Genomic DNA, 24,780 nt, shown 5'->3' on the forward strand with positions numbered 1-24,780 from the left:
TATGTTCATGTAAAATACCTCCAGATTCTGCTTTTGAGATGGGGACATATGAAATGATTTCATGACAGGTGGATCCGCGCGCACTCTTCCCTCCCCCTTTCTAAACTGGGAGTCGGAAGGTCTGAACAGAAATCAATCCCAGCAATTTATTTTTAACTTCTTTCTCCTTAGCCGGGATTGATTTTTGTCTTTGTGATCAATGGCACAGAGAAAAGCTCCATGGCCCGAGCAGCTGTTCAAGCACTTGGTCTGGTCGGCCCCACCTCTATCGAACAGAACATTAGAAGCCGATTATGGAAGTAATAGAATGAAGATGTTTGAAGGATGGGCCTGATTACCCCTGCCTTCCTGGGAGGAGTGCCTACAGGCAGGGGGTTGCCTGTGCTCCAGCCCAGGAGAGCGGCAGGGCTGGGAGACAGCAGGATGCTGCTATCCCCAGTGGGCAGAAGCCAGTAGGAGGAAGCCAGGAAGGGCAGGAAAGCACTGGGGATTCACTCCCCCTTTGCCAGCCTGACTCCCTCCTGCCTTTCGTTTTTAGCACTCTTGTTCTTCCTCCAACTATTTCATCTTTACTATACCAACTGCTGTTAGGTTTCGGTCTGCAAGTGAATCATCTGTTGCAAAATAGAAAAGAGAGAGAGAGAGAGAGAAAACTGCTTGGCTTTTCCCCTCTCCCTGCTTTAAGATTTTTTAAAGTTGTCTGATTCTTTCATCTCCATTCTCTCTGTCCTTGTTTTCTCTAATCCAGTGTGTATGTGACAGGACCATGAATTTAGCCACTTCCTTTCTCTCCCTGGCCTTGTAACCTCTGGACAAGATTGCTTCCACCTTGTCCCCTGAGAAATGTCCTCGGGAGGGGTGCACACCTCATTGCAATGCACAGTGGTAATGGCAGCGAACGCACTTGGCGTGGAGAGTCTTCCAACCCCAAGGCCTTCTGTCCGAGGCTCCGGAATAAACGCCTGAGGTTTTGCTGCTTGCCCCAGGTGGCGATTGCTTCCAGATTGCAGTAGGGAGAAATGATCAAAGTGCTCTTAATATGATTGTGTTTATTATTTCGCTCTGCTGTGTAATTGGTTCTTAGGTATTCCATGTGTGCGTAGGAGGGGAGGCATGGAAGTGGTGGCTTCCTTCCTTCCTCTGAAATGTCTGATAGGAGTCCTTGTGAAGTTGATTGAACAGAACCCTTCCGTAGATAAAACACTATAAGCCTCATCATTTTCTTATTTAAGATGTGTTTTCTGCCTTCCTCTGTGATTTTTACCTCTTGGCTAATTTTCTTATTGAATAATCTGTAGTTCTTGCAGAGTCAATGTCATGTAATAGTACTAGTAACACCTGCTGAGTGGCTGGTGTGAGCGAGGCATGGTACTAAGGCATTTTGTTGTCATGACATCCTAGGAGGGAAGTCCTATGCTTACCTCCGCCTCACAGAAGAGGCACAGAAAGGTGAAGTTCTTTTCCTAAGGTCACCCAGCCAGTGAAGAGTGGAGCAGAGATTTTGACCAAGGCTGTCTGATACCAGTGCACTCGTTCTGCTTTTTAAATGAGAATCCCAACCTAAATACTCTTATACTTTGAGCCAGTTAGGTCAAGGCATGTGTAAGGGGCAGTAAGTAGGAGCAGAAACCCTTCATATGAAGTAGCAGCACAAAACATGTTTGTGGAGTTATTGAATGACAACAGAAGAAACTGACAGCAGAGAATCTTGGGATGTGAATTGAAGAAGATGCTCGTGCTAAGGAAATCAGGACCTGGGATGTGAAGGGATACGGAGCACAGGGCATGAGATTCTTAAGTCCCCACTTTGTGTCTGGTGCATGTTGGACCAGTATGTTGTGAGTGTGCCCACTCATGGGAGGATGAAATTGAGATCTGGAAGCAGTTAAGTGCTTTTCCCAAAGACCCATGGTAGCCAGTAGGGAGGGGTGAGGAAGGTACAAAATCCATGTCTAGGCTTCTGATGCAAGGCTCTTTGTGAATTTTCACAACAAAGAACTAAATAAGTAATCAAAAAGGTCCAGAAAGATAAATTTCTGGTAATCCAGCTGTAACTCTTGGGCATTTTCTTGAAGCAGATCTACGTTCTTGATATGAACCTCTGCAACGAGAAAAAAAAAATAAAATCGTAATAAGGTTATTGAGCAGAGTGGTGTAAACCTTTTATTGGAAATGTCAAGCAAGAGTGAAGCATAGTGTTTATGTCAGATACTACACAGAAAAAACCCATAATAAAACCTACACACACCCCCTGGTTCTTGGCATACTTTCTTGAAGCAGCACTTTAGGAACCAATAACCAGTGACCCACTGTCTTGCATCTCACTTCCTGCAGTTTCTCCAGATGCGCCGCGATCTTTCTCTTCCTTCAAGATCTATCCCCATCATATCCCCACCTTTTCTCTCCATCCCACCCTTGCTTATATAGAACACTGTAGTGGTATCCTGGCTAATCCACTGTTCCATCTTCAAATCCATCATCTTGCTCAGCAAACAGAAAGTCCTTTAGTGGTGAGAACCCATTCTTCTCCAAAGGTAGTGGGGCTGTCAATAACACTACATCCATATATATAATATGTATTACACATATATACATGTATATTACACATACATGCACATGTATATTACACATATATGCACATATATATGTATATGCTCTATATTACAGGTGTGTGCAGGTGTGTCGTGTGTACCCTGATTTTGGTGATCTTAGAAGGAGCATGAAAATAAATAGAGTCAATCGCTTCTCGGCCTTTTGGCTAAGATCAAGTGAAAATAACTAGAGTCAAGTACTGTGGCTCTGAGGGGTCACTTGTCCAGCACCCAGCCTTTAACTGGCTCAGGGTACCAGAGCACTATCACCGGTGTTATGTTGTCATTTGTATATCTTATATGTTAAGGCTTGCTTTTACAAAGAAATGGTAAACTCCATGAGGTCACGGTCCTATGACTCCCATGGTAACTGATACAGCCTGGGCACAAGAGTGCTGGATAAGTTTTTGCTCACTGAATGTTATGTGCAACATATAGTAGAATTGGGGCCAGGACCCATCATGAGATGTCTAAACATGAGCAGTGTTCAAGGAATGATGGGGATTTGGCCAGATCCTTAATTAACATGTGGATTCAGCAGTAGGTGGAGAAGATTATCTTGAAATCTGCTTCCGTTCCCCACAGGAAAGCACACTCTCTTATCGTCATGTTATGTCGCCAAACACTTAAAGGAGTATTTGATGTAAAATCACGACCCACTTGCGAAACCCATGCAATTATCACCACTTTGTCTTTTTCTGATCTTGACTCAGCAGACACAGACTGAAGCAGCCTGGCAACCTGAAAAGAGCCTGGGGATTCAAGGCAGACGTTCTGTGGTTGGCTTTGAGCCTCACCTTTTAGTAGCAAGGTGACCTAAAGTCAGGCCCCTTCATTCTAAAATGGGGATGTAATTAGACCTCCCTCACAGGGTTGTGCCCTGACCAAATGAGATTCAGTCCAATAGTAAAAACTAATGGCAGGGAATAGGGTCCTCTAGAAATATTAGTTGTTATGATATGGGTGCCAGGTACTAAGAGAGGGCAAAATGGGAATATAGCACATTATCTACCATAGAAAATAGTACAAGAGAACTGAAAGGTACCAGTTTCCCATAATTTAGAATAGCAGCTGGTAAGTGCAGTGAGAAGGCGACAAACAAAGAGTTCTAAAAATCAGAGGAAGAAAAGATGAATTCCCACTGGGAAATTGGGGTGGAGAGGCTTCCTTAGGGAGGTAGTTTGTGATGCAAGTCCCTGCGATTTCAGTGATGCTGCGGGCTTCTCGGGATCTGGGTCATGGTAAGTCCCTCAAGGTAATTGGTCCTAAATTAACCATTCTTTAGAAAGGCTCTGTAGGAGACACTTCAGGTTTGTTCGGGGTTGTAGTGTTAGTGGGTGTCATCAGGATTTTGAGAGCCAAGTTCAAATCCAGGCTCGGCCACTTTGGAGCTGCGTGATCCTATGCAGTCAGTGAACTCACCAACAAAGTGGGACTGCAGAGGATCTCCTCCATGTGGTCATTGTGCATGAGAGCAGAGAGCACAGACAGAGTGTAGGTGCAGAGCCTGACTCGCCAGTGGTGCTTCTGCCGATGGAGGACAGGAAAGGCCTGACACGAGGAGTACAACGGGGAGGCTCCAAGTAGCAGTTGGCATTTCACAAATATTCACGGCTCTCTTGGGGAAGTGGTGGTGTTTCCTGAGAAACAGCTTGACAGATGGTTTAAATCTGTCCACTGCTGTCCCAAAATTCACTCATGAGGCATGCGAGTCCCATGTTGGTGAAGTTTTGCTGTCGTATTTAGCAGCCCACACATATTTCCCAGGCCGCCTGGAAATCCCAGGTCCCGAAGAAGCATCCCTGTTTCTCTAGAAAATTAATGACTTTGTTTGCCTTGCCTTTTTAGGAAACGGAAAATATCTCGAACATATCGGTAAAATTAATCATTCTCTAAGTGGCGGTATAGGGCCGCCATTCATCTTGGGTGGCTGAATGCACGTCTCCTCTTTATCTCAGCCTATCCATTTCCTGCTTCCTTTGTGACATCCTTATGGCCCACCAGTCTGTGGATAGCTATAGCCCCACTGGAGAATTTAAATTCTTCCTGCCCTGCACCCCCGCCAAACAATCAACAGAGTGGACCCGTCTGGATCATTGGCTTGATTTTTGTCTTAGTCTCTTCATACTGCTAAATACAGCACGCAACAGGATCTTACATACAGATAACAGAATCTTTCCCACAGTTCTGGATGCTGGAGGTCCAAGATCAAGGTACCGGCAGATTTGGTGGCTAAAGGGAACCCATTTCCAGGTTCATAGACATGGGGCAGAAGGGGCAGGGGAACTCCACGGAGCTTCTTTAATAAAGGCACTTATCCCTTTCCTGAGGACCCCACCCTCCTGACCTAATCACCTCCCAAAGGCTCCACCTCCAAATGCCATCACACTGGGGATTAGGAATTTGTGGGGAACACAAACTTTCCATCTACAGCAATTTTCCAGTGAAAAACTTCTAACATCTTAGGGTTTTTAGGTACATACCATAGGTCAATTATAACCTTCTGGTCATTACATTGTAGAACACTTTACAGTTCCATGAAAGCATTTTATTATCTCATTTACTGCTCTGTAAGAGAAGGGTAATTATTTGTTCCCTTTTTATGGAACAATAGCCCTGAAACTCCAAGAGATTAGTTACCATGCCAGTTGCCTCTCTGATAACCAGTGGAGCTGAAACTAGAAGCACGGAGGTCGAGCACACCAGGACCGCACACCCTTCTTCCTTCTTCTTCTTTCCCACTATTTTGTATTTATTTTCTGAAATTCTGGAAAACTAGAGAAAAGGCAGAGACTGGTATCTGGCTTGGGAAGATTTCAGTCACTGAGCTAACCTCATAACGTCAGCCTATAGAGAGGAAAAAGGCTATGAGTGGTCTCAAGTCAAAGAGAAAACTTACTTAGGAGGAAGAAGTCTATAGATGCTAGACTCCTTGCAATATCTGCTCCGGCCTCCTTGGCACCATCTTTCCTGAAGCCACATGAAACTTGCAGTCTACCTAGACCAGGGGCATTTCTGAGAAGGGGAGCGAGGGGATGTTTTGCTGATGAATTTTTAACATGCCACTGTAGGGTTTCCATGGGTAGTGCTCGCTTGCTTGCTTTTTTTTTTTTAAAGGCAGCTCTGGTATCCTGATCTGGAACACTCAAAGTAGACTGTTTAGGTTTTGGCTTTTTAGCTATTATATTAATTATATTAAATATAATTATACATAGGTAGGTGGATAGATAGATATTCAAGGGGCTCCCACCTTTTGTGCTCCGAGATGACAATTCAAGTCCTTATCTGTTCTTTTTTATTTCTCTACTCACCTTTGCCTTTTCTGTCTCCCTGAACCCTCCCCCCCCCAAAAAAAAAGAATGTTAGGAGAGGGAAGGCAAGGACTTCCATTCTGAAGGGTCAAATGTACATTCCAAGAACTTCTTCCCCTCCCTCTAAATCATGAAAGCCAGAACACAAAGATAAGTCTTGCAGCCATTAATGATTCAATCTCTAGCACGAAACACATTGGCTTCATTGGGTTCATAGGTGTTGTCTCCATGAGATCATCCTGCCCAGAGGTCCCAGAAAAAATTTCAGTCCTCTCTCCCTGGTCTCTTCTGACCAGGTAGCCCATGTGGCGACACCAGCACTTCCTAAAGCCTCCAGTTGGCATATATAAACTGCCACCGTGGTCAGCCCCCAGTCAGCCCCTGGTCAAGGGGTGCAAGCAACTGCCTTCTAGCTTGGCAGGTGCATGTTCTATGCAGTGAGCATGTAGCATGTGGCAGTTTCAGATCTAAGGCTCTTTACATCGGTACTGTGTTTACTCCTCATGATAGCATGTTGTTGGGTTGAATTGATGTCTCCACTTCCCAGAGGAAGAACTGGGAAGGTTAAAGTAATTACCGGTCCAAGATCACCAAACCAGCAAGTGGCAAAAGCAGGACTGAAACACAGGTCTGGGATCCCAACCAATGTACTATAATGCTAAAAAATCAGAGGGAGAGCCTTCTTTGAAAAAATGTAATTGGAAATGTACCAAGTCTGGACCTTGATTGTATTTGAAAAAACAGACTCAGAATCAGGCGACTGATTCCTCTCCTAGGGCTGTGGGTAGACCTGACATGAGTCTTTCCCCCTGTGCTTTTCTGACTCGCCACCTTTACTCTCCCTTCCTACCAATCCGAGTAGGCAGTGTAGGTTCTAAGAAGTCTTGGCAAGGGTCGGCCCAGGTGACAGTTCTTTGTCAGTATGTTTTGGCCAACCTTAGTATTCACCTTCTCTCCAGCACACCCCCACCCCCACACACACTACAGATTGAGAGAACGATATTGGCTTCAGTGTCGACCATCTTATTCCAAATCTATTCTTGGTGAGGTTATTTTGGGGGTGGTTATGTTAGGGCCCCAGTAAAATATTTTATTGTGTTAGGGCCCCAGTAAAAGATTTTATGTGCAAATCTGTTCCAAAGAGGTTTCAGCCTCAGCACAGTGTACAAGTGGTAGGTAATAGATAGACCCACTCTTTCTAGAAACAGGCAGATAAAACTGCATATTATGTTAATATCACACAGCCTCCAGGACATAAAATGAACAAACATCAGTTTGACAAACACTAAATTCAACATCAAGGAATCTAGCAGAGGAGATGGCTTGCTGGTAAGATGTCATGTGGTTCCAGACCTCTAGTGTGGTGCCTTAGCAAAACATTTCTGGAAAACGAGCGTAAGCTGGCAGGGGCAATGTAGCCTGCTGTGGAGAAGCCCCCAGGATCATCCCAACACTTAGAGCAACTTCCTGATGAGACCAATGGTTATTTATCGACTTTGTGGTCCAGCAGTGAAATTCTGCTCCTTTGTTCTTGAGAGAGAACTGTTATCTTTGAAGGAATTATGTAGGTGGAGAGGAAGAGAAAGGCCTAACAATGTCAAGATTTATTTTAAATAATCTGAATAGAATTAATGAGCAAAGAAATTGGAAAAGTTAATTGTGCATCCTAACAACTGTGCGGTTCCCTTTTGTTTCTTGAAGGAGGAGGGGCTGCTGCAGGGGCTGTGTGGGAGTCGCTAATGGAGGCCTGTACAGGTGGCCACTTCCCTTGTGTAGGCAGATTATTCACATCATATTGGGCCCAGCAAGGTCCTCTAGCTAGAAAACCTTCTAAATGTCATTTCCTGCTTTTCTTGTGCCAGCCAGAATTCTTTCCACTCTGGTCCCTCTTATTCACAAATGCTAGTAGGAGCACTGTTCACTCCCGTGCAACAATAGAGCATTGATTTCTGAGGGCTGAGGAATGGATATGATTCCTCACATAAAAAGATTGGCTTTGCTCATAGGCATCTTCCCTGGTGAAATGGGAAGTTGAGTGACACGGGATCCATTCTCCTCCACAGAGGTCTGGAAACCCGACGTAGCCTGAGGGACCAGCATAAGCTTTGCAGTCAGACAGACTTGGGCTCAAATTCCAGCTTCACCATTTACTTGCAGTGTGTCTTTGAGTATGTTGTGTAAGTTCTTTAGGTCTCAGTTTCTCACCTGAACATAAAATAGAAGGCTAGTGTGTGTAGAGGAACAGGGTTTGGTATATACTAAATACTCAGAGTATGTTATATTATTAATATTTATGCTTTGTAGGGAACTGCTAATGTTACTAAAAATAAGAATAGTAATAGTAGTCATTACTAGTGTGGATATTAAATAATATAATGAATGTAAAGCACTTAACATAATAGATACCTGAAATGTTAAGTTTTGCTTCTCTTTCCAGATTACCTATGCCCACTTACAAGCTCTAGAGATATTACAAGTTTTCTTCTCTCTATGGCAGAAACAGACTCAACATGACTCCAGGCACTTTGGTTCCATCTTTCTTTCTTTCTTTCTTTGGCAGATTTCTCTCTCTCCTCCAGGGCAAGCCATCTTCCAGAATCAAGGAGAAATTAAAATAAGTAAATATTTAAATAAAAGATATGTCAGGTTAGACTTGGTTACGGTAAGAATGAGAACAAGTCAGAAGAGACAGATGTGTTTAATGGTCAGTGCATTTGTCCAAAGGAATCATTTTCACTGGCCAGGAGCCCAATTAAACCTGTAAAATGGAAATCCAGAAAATCAGATTAACGAGCCAGTCATTAGAGAGGAAAAGACCCAGCTAATTCAGTATTTAGCATGACGGATGGACCCAGAGCAAATAATTGGATGACATTCATCATATGTAAAATAAAAGGTGTCACTTGGAGGGAAAGTGGTAATAATCTCTGGGATTTACAATGCCAGCGGATTTGCTTGTGAGGAAGAGAAAAGTTCATCAAAATAGATTAATAGTCACTAAACTTTATTCTTTCTTTGTGTGTTGCCAGAGAGTCACACAAATAACAGTGGAGAGGCAGCAAAAGCATCAGCTTGGTATCCTCCCAACACTGTAAGGATTTGGTTTCCAAGTGGGGAGTGCTAGAAATAAGTTCCTGTGACCATCTAGGTACTGGGTGGGAATGGAGAGTTCTTCTCTCCATCCATGGATTAGTCCCTAAACAATGGAGGAAATCAAACTCCAAGCATCTCTGGTTGAGTGGATTAATCCCCACAATTCATTATTGACAAGTTAGTCAATGAGTGTTGAGCCCCTGCTCCGTACCTGACATTTTGGGGTTGCACTTATTCCTCATTAAGGGCTTGGACATGGGGGAGAGTCACAGATGAAAAGCTGTGTGATATCAAGCAAGTTAGTTGACCACTCTCAGCCTCAATTTCCTGACCAGTAGAGGTATTATGTATTATATTATGTATAATTAGAATCAAATGAAGTATGGCGTATAAACTGCTCATTGTCCCATTTTCTGTGTAATCAGCTTTCATTGCATAGTAGCTATTATAAATCTAGTTATTACCTCACGCTCTCTCTTCTATGAAGATTTCATTTTTAAGATACACCATCAATGTCATAACAGATTTTCTGGAATATGAAGAAAGGTTATATACACATGCTAATTACAGAGACTTTTATATGTTTTTTAAAAACATCGGGGAGTCAAGAAAATGTATTACTGTTATAGTGAGATGAATGAGATGAATGGAGACCCTTCTTGGTCATAGGAGGGGGAGAATAGGTCTAGAGCCAAACTTTGCTGGGTTCAAATTTATCTTATCTTGGGCAAGTCACTCAGTATCTTGTAGTCTCTGAAGGGTTGTCATGAGGATGAAACTGGATAATTTATATAATGGCTACATGCAGTTCTGGAGCATGGTAGATGAAACTCAATCAATGACCGTTGTGTCATTACTTTTATTATTATGTATTCACCAATCACTTGGCCATGAGGCCAGCACTTCCTAAGAATCAGGGAGGTTGAAACCTTATAAGAAGACATGGAAGAAAGATTGAAGGAATATGTGAATGGAATATGTGAATGTTGAGTGAATGTTGAGAGGGCTGTAGGATTAGAGAGAACAGAGGCCAAGAGTTGAGAGAGAAATTGTAATGAATTGGTAGCATCCAATAACCCATACATGAACCCATTGGCCTTAAAGTGAGGTTAAACCATGAATTAGATGGTAGAAGATACAGAGAAGGATACAACCAGGACCAAGCAGAACTATGGGAGCCAGGTTGATATCACTGGGAGACACTCTGATTCTTAGATACTGGAAGAACCTCTAGCCTCCTGGGGCTTCATCAGCCCCTTAGTAGTTTGGATCGTCCCATCGTGTACCTGAAATATAATCTCCATCTTGATTGCTCAAGCACAAAGTCTCTCAGTTGTGTGTGTAAGCTTGTGAGAGAGAAGGTCTGGGATCTCTCACTCATTAGAAAAGACAATTCAGGTCAGGCATAGCTGGGCAGAGTTCCCAAATTGGTGGTGCCCATCACCCTGTTGAGGAGACCACTCTGTTCTGCTTTGGCTCTTGGTGATTTGGAAACCCCAAGGGACACAGTTTTGTTTGTGGGGCTGGTCAGATGCTCAGTGGTGCTCTTACCTTGTTCCCTATGGAACCTACTAGGTCTTCTCAGGAGAAGTTTCTTTTATTTGCTGTACTCTTGGCCAGCATTCACTAACAGGACTAGCCTTCTCTGATGCTGCTTTATTTCCCCAAGGCAAGCTTGGTGACATTCAGGGTGTCCTGTAGAGAGCTATTTTTTAAGCCTATGATAAGTGACTGGAGCATTTACTTTGGGATTTAAAAACTTTATCACTGGGTATGAAATCTCCTTTACGGGTGATAAAAATTGTTTAGAATTGGGTAGAGATTACGTAACACTGCAAATGTGCTAAATGCCACTGAATTTTACATTTTAAGATGGTTAATTTTATATAATAGGAATTTTGCCCCAATTTAAAAAAAAAACACTTTATCATCATTTTTAACACAAAATCAGGAAAATAGCTATATCTCAGAGGGAGGCCAGGGTCAGGTTGGGTGTAGGGCATGGAGGCACAGAAGTGTATGTCAGTTGTCTTTAAAGTTCTAGTTCTGAGCTGCTCGGATTGGGGTCCCTGAACCAGCAGTATCAGCATCACCTGGAAGCTCATTAGAAAAGACAATTCCTGGACCTCACCCCAAAGTGATCAACTCAAAGACTCTGAAGGTGGGGCCCAGATGTGTGAGTTTTAAGCAGCTTTCCAAGTGATTCTGATGCAGCTTAAGTTTAAAACTACTGTTCCAGTTCTTCGGTTGACAGGCGTGCATGTGTTGGTTTTATAATTTATAATTAAAACACTAATTCAAAAAGATGATACGCATGACTATGTTTATTCAAGCATTACTGACAATAGCCGAGTTATGGAAGCAGCCCAAGTGTCCATCAGTAGATGAGTAGCTAAAGAAGATGTGGTATAGATCTCTATAATGGAACATTACTCAGCCATAAAAAATAATGAGATCTAACCATTTGCAACAACGTGGATGGATCTAGAGAGTATTATGTTCAGTGAAATAAGTCAGTCAGAGAAAAACAAATACCATATGATTTCAGCCATATGTGGAATTTAAGAAACAAACAAATGAACAAAGAAGAAAAGACAAACCATAAAACAGACTCTTAACTATAAAGAACAAACAGATGGTTCCCAGAGGGGAGCTGAGTGGGGGGAATGGTGAAATAAGTGATGGGAATTAGGATACTTATCTTGATGAGCACTGTGGAATATATAGGACTATTGAATCCCTATATTGTATTCCTGAAACTAACATAACACTGTATGTTAACTAAACTGGACTTAAAATAAGAAAGAGAGAGAGGGGGAGGGAGGGAGAGAAGGATGAAGGAAAGAAAGAAGGAAATTAAACAAACAAATAAGATTAAGCAAGGACTAGTGATAACTGTGTATTTAGTACCAAAGGTTATATTTTAATCTGATTCTATGCAGTTGAAATTTATTTTAAAAAGAAAAAAACTTCTTAGCAACTCATTGATCTTAATGTGAATGCCCCACCTCTAAGCCAGTGCAGAATGATACAGATTCAGAATAGATGTTTTATCAAAAAACAAAAACCAGGGGCACCTCAGTGGCTTAGTTGGTTAAGTATCTGCCTTCGGCTCAGGTCATGATCCCAGGGTCCCAGGGACCAAACCGGTCTCTCCTCTTGATTCATAGCTTAAGTCTTTGCACCAAGTTTTTTCCAAGGTTCTGCCTTCACTCAGACTCTTAACATTTTCTCTGCCTGGCAGTCTCTGTGCTTCCAATCTGTGCAGAAATACAGGGAGCCATAGGAGATGCCATCTCTTGGAGGGAGGAGCAATGGGTGGCTTTCCATAGATGTGGCACCTCGCCTGCTCCCCACAGCCACTGTGGATGGCCACCAGGTTTGGACTGGTGTGGGAGGACTGGCCTGTCTCCAGCAAGTGTGTGACGAGAACAAAGAGGGGGCCTCCAGCAGTTGCCTCCTCAGTATGGCAGCCAGGTTGCTGTTGTCCTGCTATTTTCTCTGAACAGGCTATGGTGACTTCCCTGGTGAATATTAATGTCCCCCCCCAAGTTAGGACGATTGGGCTGAAGCACCATCTGCAGAGCTGTGCCATGTTCGCAGGGCTTTTCAACAAGCCCAGACCAGAGGACCATTTCTTGGAGTGGTTTCCAGGTTCCTATAAGAATCTATCCTTCCCAGGATTACAGAGCTTGACTCCCCTAGCCATCAGACAGCAGAGCTGGGACTCACACTCAGGATTTCTCACCTTCCAATCCAGAGTTCTTCCTCTGACCCTTGATTCCTTTAGATCACCTGCACATGGAAAGGAACAAAAACTACCTTCTCAGTGCATGGATTTGTAAATATGAAGGGAAAAAAATGTGCTCAGAACAGAAATGAAATTAATTTCAAGTAACAAGAGCTTTTGAGCAATAGTAGTTACTCGGATTCAGAAAAAAAAAATTTCACAATCATATCATGATTGCAATGCAATAGAAAATTATTTTAAGGCAAAATAAATTGATCATGGGTACATCTCACATGAGTAGTTTCTGTTTGCAGTTGAAACTATGTATTAGGTGTGTATGTAGGCAGAGCACAGTGACCAAATTCAGAGTCCCTGCTCTCACTGAAGGTGTCAACCATTGGGAAAGACTGTTGTCATTTATTTGTTATCTGAGTGTTGTGACTTGGGAACACCTCAGTGCTGTGGGACTGGAGGCTCAGTGCCAGGAAGGGACACTCTCTGAAAGGTTATCACAAACCTATTGTGGCTGTTGATGGAGAAGCTAATACCTTCCAACTTGGCCATGATCCCTGGCCCCATCTGACTTTTCTGTGTTTCCCTTATGATCCAGGTGACAACTGGTGGAAGAGCCAGCTACTACGTGTCCTATCGGAGAGAGGCCTTTGCCCAGATAAAGCTGCCCAAGTACTCCCTGCCCAAGGTATGTCCAAGCAGGGAGAGACTGCCATGTTGGACTGCAGGGAGGTTTGACCTCTGCCTGGGGAACAGCTGGCATTGAGCCTCACTTGCCACTGTGGGGCTCTGGCCTCTGCTGATGGCCCAGCCTGGGTTCTCTATTCTCTTCTCAGCGGGGCATGTAGGCAAGAGCTTTGATTCCCTGTCTCATACATCCTGTATAGTCTGGAGTCATTTCCCAGTGAAAGGAGAGCTATCACACAATCCCTTCTGGGGACAGGTTCAGAAGGGCCCCAACAGGAGCCCAGACACTATAGGTGTGTATGCACAAAGGTGCCCAGGTGAGTCTTGTGGAGTTCATGCTTCTCTCTACATTTTAATGCAAAATGTAAATGCACTGCCTATGTTTCTGCTCCCTTCTGCCATTATGAGTAATTAAAAAGGAATAATTTACTATAATGTTAATATCAAATGATGGCATTTTAACTCCTTTGTTGGAAAATCTTAAAACCTATCCTGTGGACTCCATCCCTTGTGAACAATGACTTCCTGGAGGAGAAGGATCTTAGAACCTCAGTCTAAACATGGACAGGATACAATTGCATTACCTAAAAAGGCTCCAATAAAAGGCTAGGTTCTGGTTGGACACATAACAAATGTAAGTTGTAAAGCATCCGGTCTGTAAGCTGGCGCTGGGAAACAGCATGAAAGGCTGAATGACCACAGAGATGGGAGGGATTATGGGACAAAATGGTGGGTAATCGTCACCCCTGGTTGTTTCATTCACTCATCATTCATTCATTCATTCATTCATTCTTACATGCACACATAAATCCATTCATTCGTTTGCTCCTTCTTTTATTCAACTATTGAACTGTTCTTTCTTCCATTTCAGCTTTTACTCTGTGCCAGGCACTAAATTAAGCTCTATGGAGAGAGTACAAAAGAAGCCACAAATGGTCCCTGCCTTTGTGGAGCTTATATTCTGGTAGAGAAGAGAGACACTGAACAAGCAATTGTAGGTGTAGGGAGTGTTATAGGTATAGAAGTTCAAGGACCATTGTGACATAATGGGTGGAGCTTACCTATACAGATACTGAGGTCAGATTTCCTAAGAAAGTGAGATTTAAGATGATGTAAGCGGATTAAGGAGTTAACCCTGCAAACATGGGTTGGGAAACCAATAGAAAAGGCACACATAGGCCCTATTTTAAGAGAGAGAATATCCATTCAACAAACTAAACACCATCTCAAGAAGGCTGGGTTGCAGAAAGAGGGGTAGAGAGGCTGATGGGATGAGCAGGGACTGCATTAAGTAGCCCCAGGGGCCATGGGATCAACTCCTCATTTTCTCTCCCCTGTCTGTGACTGGCTGGTAAGGGACCATTCTATAACATCGTGGTTGCAGGATGTCCCCATCAGATGTTCTAAACCCAGGCAGGAAAGCAGTATCTCTGCTAAGAAAAAAGGAGGATGGAGAAGTTTGTAATCAGGCTTTTTCTGAAGGAGAAAGACCTCTTGCAGTTAACTTGATGATTTCCACCTATTGGCTCAGGAGAAGTACTTCGAGAACTTTCCAAACCATATCCCCAGCGTAAGGCCTTTTCTGTCTCTGCACTGTGTGCATATTTCATGTATTTTTAACCTTCCAAGATAAACAAACAGTTTGCTCCCCTGGGCAGTGTGGCTGCAGGTGGGGACAAATGAAGCCTGGGATTGATCACAACCCTGGAACACTCCATTAATGGTCAGCAACCCCATGGCAATTTATCGTGGCGGAGTACTCTCCGTGCGGCCCCTTTTATAGAACTCCATCCAGAGCAGCTTCATTAATACGAGGGCTGCTGTGAAAATAGCTGGATGGTTATCGATCCCCTTTATTAGCCAGCATTGGCTCTGATTTTCCCCAGCCTGGGCTGAGGAGGTGAGGACAGAGGGGGTGGGAGTGTTTAAAAATGGAAATGGCTTTTAAGCAAGTAGTTGCTGTTCCAGGAGCTGCCTCTGCTGTTGGGCGTCTTGCTTACAAAAACAAGGAGAACCCCCCTGTCATCACTGCCCTCACACACCTCCTCCCAGCCTGTCTGTTGAGAACACGCTCCCCTGGGGTGCTCTGTGGCTCGGAGCGTTTTGCAGAGAATGAAATGAACACCATTAATAATGAGTGGCATTATTAGGAGTGGCAACCTTGTGCTGAGTCCTCTGTAACCAGTCCCTGGGCATGGGGGGAGGCAGGGAAGGGGAATGGAAGCCACGCACCAGCAGGGGGTGAGGGCACAAATGACCGAGAGCCGTGGTATAGCCTGACTGAAAGGCAGTGGAGCTTCTGAGCAAGAAACCCTGAGCTTTCTTTCCAGCTCTGCCACTTGCTTATCCAGGAGCCCAGGTCTTTTTACCTGTGAAATGGGCATCATGATACCATTGAACTTTACTGAGCCCAGTGCTTCTGGAGAACAGCGAGATTTAAGAAATAACCAGCTCTTTTGTGTTCCTAGAAGTAGCTCACTATAAAAACCCACTCTTCCCCATGCCCCTCGCTAAGATACAGAAGCCTGCCTGTTTACCTTGGATAAGACCAAATTCTCATTCCTTATCTATAAATGGTTAACTGAACTCTTTGTCCCCACTGGGGGACAAACTGGACAAAATGCTGGCTAATTCAACTTTCGCCTCCTCCCCACCCCAACCTCTGAACTTGGAGCCACTCTTGGGTGCTTAAGCAGGCACTAGAACTCAGGACAACCCCTATTAACAAGCCTTCTAAAAATCGGCTAAGGAGGATGGTATCCTGTTCAATGGCCCCTCTCCCACCACTTGCTCACCCGGCTCCCCATATCCAGTTCTCTCTAGCCTTGTTTTACTTTCTCTCCATAAAAATAATTCTCCCCTGCCATCACCCTGAGGGACTTGCAGATAGGATAGCCAGAGTGTTCTCCCTGTTGCGATAGTCTTGCACATAAAGGCTCTCCCTACCTAAATCTGGGTTTGCTTTTAGTTGACAGTAGAAGATGTTTTATCCCATTTTGAATAATAAAAGGAAAGAGAGGGAAATATGCTTGAGAAAATTTATTATAATGATAATGACAGTGATATTAACCTTTTCTTTAATTTCCTTAGGACAATTTCCCTTAATTTTTACATTTCCCCAAATACTGATTTATCCTTCTTTGCTGTGTCACAGCCACACTTCTTAAAATGTTATCTGTAATTCTAATTTCTTTTGGTGCTTCCTATCTACACTTCAACTCACTGTCAGCTGTATTCTGCTCTCCCACACCCCTCTCTCCTATTCCACCAAAATCCTCTAGCCATTGCTACCAGGGAACACCTCCAAGCCAAATCCAATAAACATTTCTACAACTTTTCTTTCTTTCTTTCCTTCCTTCCTTCTTTCTTTCTACCTTTCTGGAGCACTTGACACTGCTAGAAAAAAAAAAAAAATCCACACCTGATGCTCCTCCTCGTGGCATATTTTATTCTTTTTTTTTTTTTTAATGTTTAAAAAAAACATTTCATTTCTAACTGTACATTTCATCTTTTTTTTTTAAGATTTTATTTATTTATTTGACAGAGAGTGATCACAAGTAGGTAGAGAGGCAGGCGGGGGGCGGGCGGGGGGAAGCAGGCTCCCTGCTGAGCAGAGAGCCTGATGTGGGGCTCGATCCCAGGACCCTGAGATCACGACCCGAGCCGAAGGCAGCGGCCCAACCCACTGAGCCACCAAGGTGCCCCGTGGCATATTTTATTCTAATTCACTTTTCTGATTCCCCTTCTCCTGCCACCCTTAAATGTTGATGATCCTAAGTTCTCCTGGTGTTCTGCATGGTTCTTGGGTGACCTCATCCCTTCTCGTCATATCGGCGACATCTATGTTCACAGTCCCATCTCATACCTATTGAACCCTGGACTGCTTTTTCGAAGTACTTCCCCTGAAAACCATTTTAAAACTCTAGACCTAAGCTCAGTATCTCTACCTTATATCATATCTACAAAATTTCATCCCTTTCTTGTGTTTACTTACTCTACTCATTCATACAAAAACTTTTACTAGATATCCACCATGTGCTATGGATATTTAGTAAGTGCTAGAAATGCAGTGATACATAAGAAAGACACAGTGTCTGCTCTTTGGGAGCTTATGAGCTAATGAGAGAGACTGATGTAGAATAAATAATTACGCACATTAATTATGAGTATTTAATTATGATTGTATGAGCATGCTAATGAGAGAATTTTGTAGGTCACATACCTGACATATTAAAGATATGCCTTTTTCCTTTGTCGCCCTGTGGGTTCTGCTTCCCTGATATCTCACCAGTCCATTTTGTAGGATTCTCATAGAAAACCTGCTTCCTTAGTCCAGGCCCTCATGTATCACTACTGAGATGTTGCAGCCACCTTGTAAGCCTTCCCCCTGCCCCACTGAAATCCACCTTGGACCCTGGGATCTCACAGTTAAGCTGGCCTAGTGTAGCCAAATCTTTGCACTGGGCAGTTCTAATTATCCCCTTTTCCTCCTCAAAATCTTGTGCTAGTTTTGTATTTCCTTCTGGGTAAAACTTAGGTGGGCCAATGCAGGGCCCCTTATGGTGGGGCCACTCTGTCCTCACCTCCCTCAGGGAAAAACTGCTTTCAAGCCAATCAGGTTTCACGCATTTTGATGGATGCCCCCTTGACCGCCCCCATCTATAAGCATTTGTACTCCCATCAGTACCCGTACCAGGGACCTTAGTCAGATTCACAGAAGGCAAGGAGGGCATGACATTCCCACCACCATTGGGCATCTGCTTGAGGTCATGTTGTACATCTTGGTTCTCTCTGTATTTCTATTATAATGTCTGGTGGATGGCAGATGCTGAATAGCGTGTGTTATAGTGAATGAAGTTACATTCAGCCCAGATTATATGAAATGTTTCGATCACAGGGAAGTGTTTTCACCATTGTTTACCTATGAAGTCTCACATTAGGTTTGCAAAAGGCAACTATGATTCTTCCAACTTAATGGGAGGGTATGGGAGAGTGTTATTTATAATTGTTCTCCAAATAAAAACATGAGTGTGGTTATGTCTGATGCTGTCCAAATTCCAGTTTATTGAAGTGCCAACCAGAATTTCCTTACTGCTTTTCCCCCCTCTTCAGTCTCTCTCTTCATCACCCGTCAGATCTCGCTCTGCTTGTTCTCAAGAGTAGCAAGCACATCTTCGTTTTCTTCAGAAGGAGGTGACATATGCTTTGGGGTTAGATTGAGGTTGCAGGATTCAAGAAATATGGTTTATTATCATTCAGCTCTCTATTAGACCAGTATACTGAAAATGAATCATTTGTTCTTGAAGGCATAATATTCTGGTTATTATTGGTTGATTCGTATTCAACTAGAAGATCTATTTGGAGAGAGGACACATAGCTCAGAGCTTTTTCAAGGAGTGATGACCCAGACTGCATGCACCTGACTTGTCTGGAAGGCTGGTCCAGATGGTAGGACTTAAGCCTTCCCAACCAGACACATTGACTCAGAACCTCAGGCAGTGGGACCTAGGAGTCTGCCTGCTTTTAAGATCTCTAGGTCATTTTGATGCATATTGAGTTATATTCCCACTGATAACAGAGTTCAGATAGTCTTGGGTTTAAATATTAGTAATGTCATTCATTAGCCAAGTGACTTAGGGAAATTAAGAATTTTTCAAGCCAACTTCCCAGGGTCCTGGTTGCTAGAGAGCACCCTGTCCCCCGAGCCTGTTGTACCTGTAAGTCAGGTGATACACCCCACAGGCACAACAAGCCTGGCTGCCTTCCATCCTGACCGTGCCCCAGTGTTTTCAGTTTTTTTTTCCCCCACTTCTTTTACATTAGTTTAGTCTAAAATAACTTAGCTCATTCATTTTTATAACCAAAACATCTGGGAAAAGCCCGGCATTTCTATTGCATTTTTAACAGGGTAAGTGAATTTAATCTGTATTTCCTGCAGCTGCTATTTCCCCTCCTACTGGGTTCTCGGGCTTTCATTCCACACCAACACAACACAATTTCATCACAGGGTTTTTAAGAGGAAGCCTTATTTCCATTTTCAAGCAGCTCAGCAGGATCCTGTAATTCTATAAGGTGTGTAAACACAAGTGAACTAGAGAGGTCTCAGTCAAAGCGACCTAGGGAGTTCAAGGCCAGAGGATGAGATCTGGCAGATCCTCCAATAAAAAGAGCCAGAGCGCTTCTCACTTTTCCCACCTCCTTGTTGTCCAAATCGAATGAGCTTGCTCCTTCCAAAAAACGTCTTGGAGAAGTGCTCCACGGTTGTGAAATCCAGAAAGGATTTCAGCAATAAAAGAAGACAGTGCTACCCTCTTTTGTTGCTGAAATCCTTTCTGGGAAAGATTGGGCAAAGAAAGTAAAAGCTAGACCCGGCCTGGTGATTTACTGTCAACTTCAGTTGCCTAAGCCCCTACTACAAGTGCTTGCCACCACGGTGACCAGGGTCTTCTGCCTTCTCGGGATGCCATTACTCTTTGGCGTATCTACCTGTGTAGTTACGCGTTTTTTAACTCTTACATTATGTCCAGCATTTGTTTGTCTGTGCCAACAGTTCCTCCAGAAAGCATGAATTCCTTAGCAAAGGACTTGAGTTTGTGATCATCTTTGTATAGTGCCTAGCCATGTACGAAAACTGGCTTTTATAAACTCTTCTGAGTTGTGAACTGATTAGATTTGATTGTAGAAATGTCCTAGTCCAGGTATACAAACTAAAGTGACTTCAGGGACCAGGGTGTTAACATGAATATGTAAGAGGCAGGTCATAAGAACATTTGGGCACTTAAGGCTGAGGCTTCCTGAGTGCTGACTTCATCTAAAAGACTACATCGCTCAAGTATTCGGTAGAGGCTATGATCAGACCAAACATTTGTGATTCCCATTCACCTCATGGGTCATAGGATTGCAACTTCCAATCCAGAGGCTTTCTCCCTCATATATATCCAGGTGGTTAGAAGCTCACAAGTAGGTTAGAGCTGTATGACGCGTTCAACACTTGGTTCTGCCACTTACTGGCTTTATAATGGGAAGCAAGTTGGCAAACCCCTGTGTACCATATTTTATTCCTCAGTAAAATGGGACTAATACTACCTCTATTGTAGAATTATTTGGATTTTTAACTGAAATAATACATTTAGATGACTTAGAATAGTGCTCAGATGGTAGCTATTTTTAGCGGTAGCCCAACCTCTTCAATACTTTGGTGAAAAAGTTGAAGCTCAGGGACATAGACACATTCTACACCATAGAGCTAACTTCTAGCTAAGACGCAGAACACTAAATTCAAGGTTGAGTTTCCTTTTTGGTATTGTCAGTGATTTTCAAATATTATTTTATTAGTGGAACCTCCCTCATTACTCCCCAAATATCATGCAGAACTCTAGGATAAAACAGATTCAAGTAGTGCCCCTCTGGTTGAAACCGAGGTGGAAGCCAAAAGCCCTACCCACTGGCTCTGCCTCCCTGCCACCCTTCTTGCAAAGGATGACTCTGAAGACCCCAAAGAGAAGTTTTGCAGCCACTACACTAAAAAGTTTGAAAACATAAATGAAGATCTAAAGAAGGGATAAGCCCTGTCTTCTTTGCATGTGTGAGTTTCCTGCTGCAAGGCCGTATGTCTCCGTTAGTGCTAACACTAACTTTCAGATATAAAAATAAAAAATGAAAGTGGATGAATCCCTTGAAGCCATAGAAAATGATACCCACCAAAGCCCCTTACACCCATCTTACTGTCACTTAGCAAGGAACAAAAATCACAAAGCTCTTAATTTATAGCCTTGGTCTGACACAGAATTGTTTAACATTGCCTATAACTCAGGCTTTTTATCCCCCATTCATAAGTCATGGTAATTACCCTGGGCCCCCATGGGCAGAGGGATATGGAGATCTGCTGCCTTATAGGTGTTCCATCTTCTTCCAGGACATGCACATCATCAGTACTGATGAGAACCAAGTGTTTGCAGCCGTTCAAGAATGGAACCAGAATGACACGTACAACCTCTACATCTCAGACACACGTGGCATCTACTTCACTCTGGCCATGGAGAACATTAAGAGTAGCCGAGGTCTAATGGGAAACATTATTATTGAATTGTATGAGGTAGGTAGCCAAGGTGGTCCTGCACCAGGGTCTGCCTCTCTTTTGCAGGAGTTTTAATGGGATAAACATGAGCATTGCAGTCAGCCAGTCCTCGGGCAGAAGGCAGCTATACCCTTTAGCAATTGTATGACTTTGGGCAAGGAACTTAGTTTCCCTATGCTTCCATCTCCTCACTCGTAAAAGGGGATTAAATATTTGCCAATGAGACGGTTGTGAGAATGAGAGAGAACATACATAAAGCATCTAGTATGGTGGGTGACTCAGCAAACTTGAATAGATGGTGGCTGAAGTGGGCATTCTTCTGTGGATGAGCACGATGACGAGCCAGACACCCAAGTATTTGACCTACATGGGCTTGCTTGAGTCCCGTTCTCACTTCTACGGACTCTGAATGGAGGTACGTATCTATTAGTAGATCTTCAATTGTTTGGAAATTTACCTCTCGTGAACAAGTTTTACAGGAAAAGAAGAGTGAATATCAGTGTTGGGGATGAGGGTTTCCCCGAAATGCCATCATATGCCAACATCGGTGCAGGGTGAAGAACTGACCTTGACCTCCATTGAGTTGTTGTTTAATATGATCACTGTACTGAGTTTTCAGTTAATATTGAGGTTTTGTTTTTAAATGTGATCACCAGTGAAAGAATAATTTCTCTAGGAAACCAAGTGACTGCACAGAGGCACTAGAGAAAAACGAATTGTTTCAGTGACCCTAAAGCTGGGTCACTTTTTGTGTCTCTAGTGGCTGTGTATGACCTTTGATGGCCTGGCCACAGTCCTCGCCTTGTTGGGATGATGGATTAATTTGAGTAAAGGGGTGTATTTCTTTATCCAGCAGTTATCAGTGATTGATGGTCAACCCTATACCTGCTGTGCTGGTGGAGATCATTCATTCATGGAGGGAGGAGTTGTCTGTCATGAGTGGTACCCTCAGATGGTGTGGTGAGCTGCTCCCTTACTAGTTTTCATCTTTGAGGAGTGGGAGCAGCTTTCAGAACAGAGGGATCAGTGTAGGGGTTCCTGCTTTATAGTGGTGTCTTCTGAGCAGGGCCTGGCAGTGTTCTAGCATCCCTGCACTGATGTCAAAGTTACTGAAGAGTAGTGAAAACATCAAGTTACTTTTTTAGGTAAGAGGACCACACAAAGGTCTGGGGGTGAATAGAAGTCTACTAAAAAAGAGAGAGAGAAGTGAATGGCACTGGGTATAAAACAAATCCAGTAGAAATACCGTAATTTCCTAGGAGGTTGTTGCCAAGTGCTGATTCCCTTAACAAGATTCCCATTTGGGAAATGGCCCAGATTTTTTCTTAGAATTACAAAAACTGGTAAAGATGACTAAGGTGCGTAAAGAGCTTTGGGAAGCTTAAATTTCCTTGACTCTAATCATACCTGGAGGCAGAAATATACTTTGTTATTGGGCAGTAAGTCACCTCTGGTGGAAGGTTTGGATGAAATGTTCCTGGGACTGAGGTCATTGCAACCAGGTTCCTGTTCTTATAAGTGAGGCTATAGAGATGAGAGGATTATTCATACTTCTGTGGTCAGACTTCAGGAGAACAGGATAGACATTTGCAGCAGATGACTTTTCAATTTAGAGATCCCTGTGTCTCTGACCTTGTTGATAAGGCAGGTGCATTTGGCACTGTGCTGTCCCTTTTGTAATAAAGAGTATGCTGGTTTACTGTGAATAGACACTCTGATCTGAACTGGAGCATGGATAAAAATGAAGAATGTGCCTAAATATATGTATATTTTGGTCTTGATCTAGCCAGTCTTGCATTCTTAGTCTTTTGGTGGAAAAATGCATGGTGCCATTTCATCTCTACAAAAGCAAGACAGACAACTTCTCTAAAACCAGTTCTTTTGTGTTTGTTCTTCATTTAATTTTATCAAGTTTTATTGTGCCCCTGCTTTGTGTTAAAGCCCATGAAGAAGGCAGGAGAGAGACTGATTCTTGCCCTGAGGAAGCTTGCAATCTAGTTTGTTGGGCTTTGAAGAAGTCGATGAACAAAGTTCCTTTTTTTTGACCTGCCCAGATTGGAGTCAGTTGAGAGAAAGAAAAAGAGTGAGACAAATGGAGATCCAATGTCAGTTTTAATGCTTTGAAAAGTTATGTAGAAGCAGGTGGGCTTCCTAATCCTGCCTGCCAAACCTGGATGTACCCTTTTAGTCATATGCTTAAATAGCAAATCAAAAGCTCTCCTGTGGAAGCTTCTTCCTAGAACACCACTACGGTGGGGTACAGAGTATGTGTTCTTTGCGAATAGATTCCCAAAATAGTGGACATGGGGATGAGTTGTATATGCCCAGTTCTTTTTTGCAATGTTACCAATCTGATCATCAGTCTTTTTGCCCTACAGAGGAAGAAGTGGAAGGTATTCCATATTTTAAGACCTGTGTGAGTCAAGAACTAGATGGATGGTGTGTTTTGTAAGACCTTGACCCAGCAAATATAATTGCATAGAATAGATGCTCATTAGGTACAAGAATGAGTGCCAGATAGGTGGTTGGAGTTCAGATTCTAGAAAGCATTTAACACCAAGAGAATAAATTGTATCTGGACACTCTCTAGACCATGACCATATTGAAGGCTTTTAGAGGGTGATGCTATTTTGCACCTGGAGATGCATTCTGTGATTTGGAGATAAAGCTGAATTTAATTGGTCTCTAGGGGTCATTGGTTTTAACCTCCTTCACTAGAGATTCTCATAGAAATTGAGATTGTGTACCATATGGCCAGTTAGCGAAGAGACTATAATTTTTCTGGACTCTGAATGCCCTTGAGTAATGCAGCTGGGAAAACTAGTAAGCTTTCACATTCAATTCAACTAAATTAATACACTTCCATAGAGTGTGTTTTGTTTGATGAGATGAAGCTGGTGCGTGAGACTCACAATCTACTAGAAGGAAACATGACCCTTTTAGGGTAAGACAGTGATCACTGACTAACTTGTATTAAAGCTGTGACTTTCTGTGTTGTAGAATCAGTAAAGAGGAAGGTTAATTCTAACTTGAGGAATTTGCGGGGGGTGGGAGGGACTTGAAGATGAATTGGCTTAAAGGATGAATTACTGGAACTTGGGAGAAAGGCATGTCTGGTGGAATCCCAACGTGATACGAGAACTAGAGTCTGATGAGTAGATGCCCATTTTTATGGAATATTTAGTGACTTTCGGACACAGTGGGGATAAATATTGCAGAGATCCTAGTAAAGAGCTGGATTGAAGAATTGGGCATTTTCTGATGGGCTCATATTTCTCT

General features: G+C 43.1%; 1 protein-coding gene across 2 annotated transcripts in view; it reads left to right on the forward strand.

The window, feature by feature from the left end:
- SORCS3 (sortilin related VPS10 domain containing receptor 3) overlaps positions 1–24,780 on the forward strand; it is a 587,951-nt gene that overhangs the window by 457,108 nt on the left and 106,063 nt on the right. Inside the window, exons 8-9 of one of the 2 annotated variants that reach the window (XM_082722548.1) lie at positions 13,336–13,425; positions 21,340–21,519. In XM_082722548.1, the coding sequence (XP_082578674.1) occupies positions 13,336–13,425; positions 21,340–21,519 (270 nt within the window). The remainder of the gene's footprint in view (positions 1–13,335; positions 13,426–21,339; positions 21,520–24,780) is intronic. The other variant, XM_082722549.1, reaches the window with a different exon arrangement.

The sequence above is a fragment of the Mustela nivalis genome, assembly GCF_964662115.1.
Source record: "Mustela nivalis genome assembly, chromosome: 2".
Taxonomy (NCBI): domain Eukaryota; kingdom Metazoa; phylum Chordata; class Mammalia; order Carnivora; family Mustelidae; genus Mustela; species Mustela nivalis.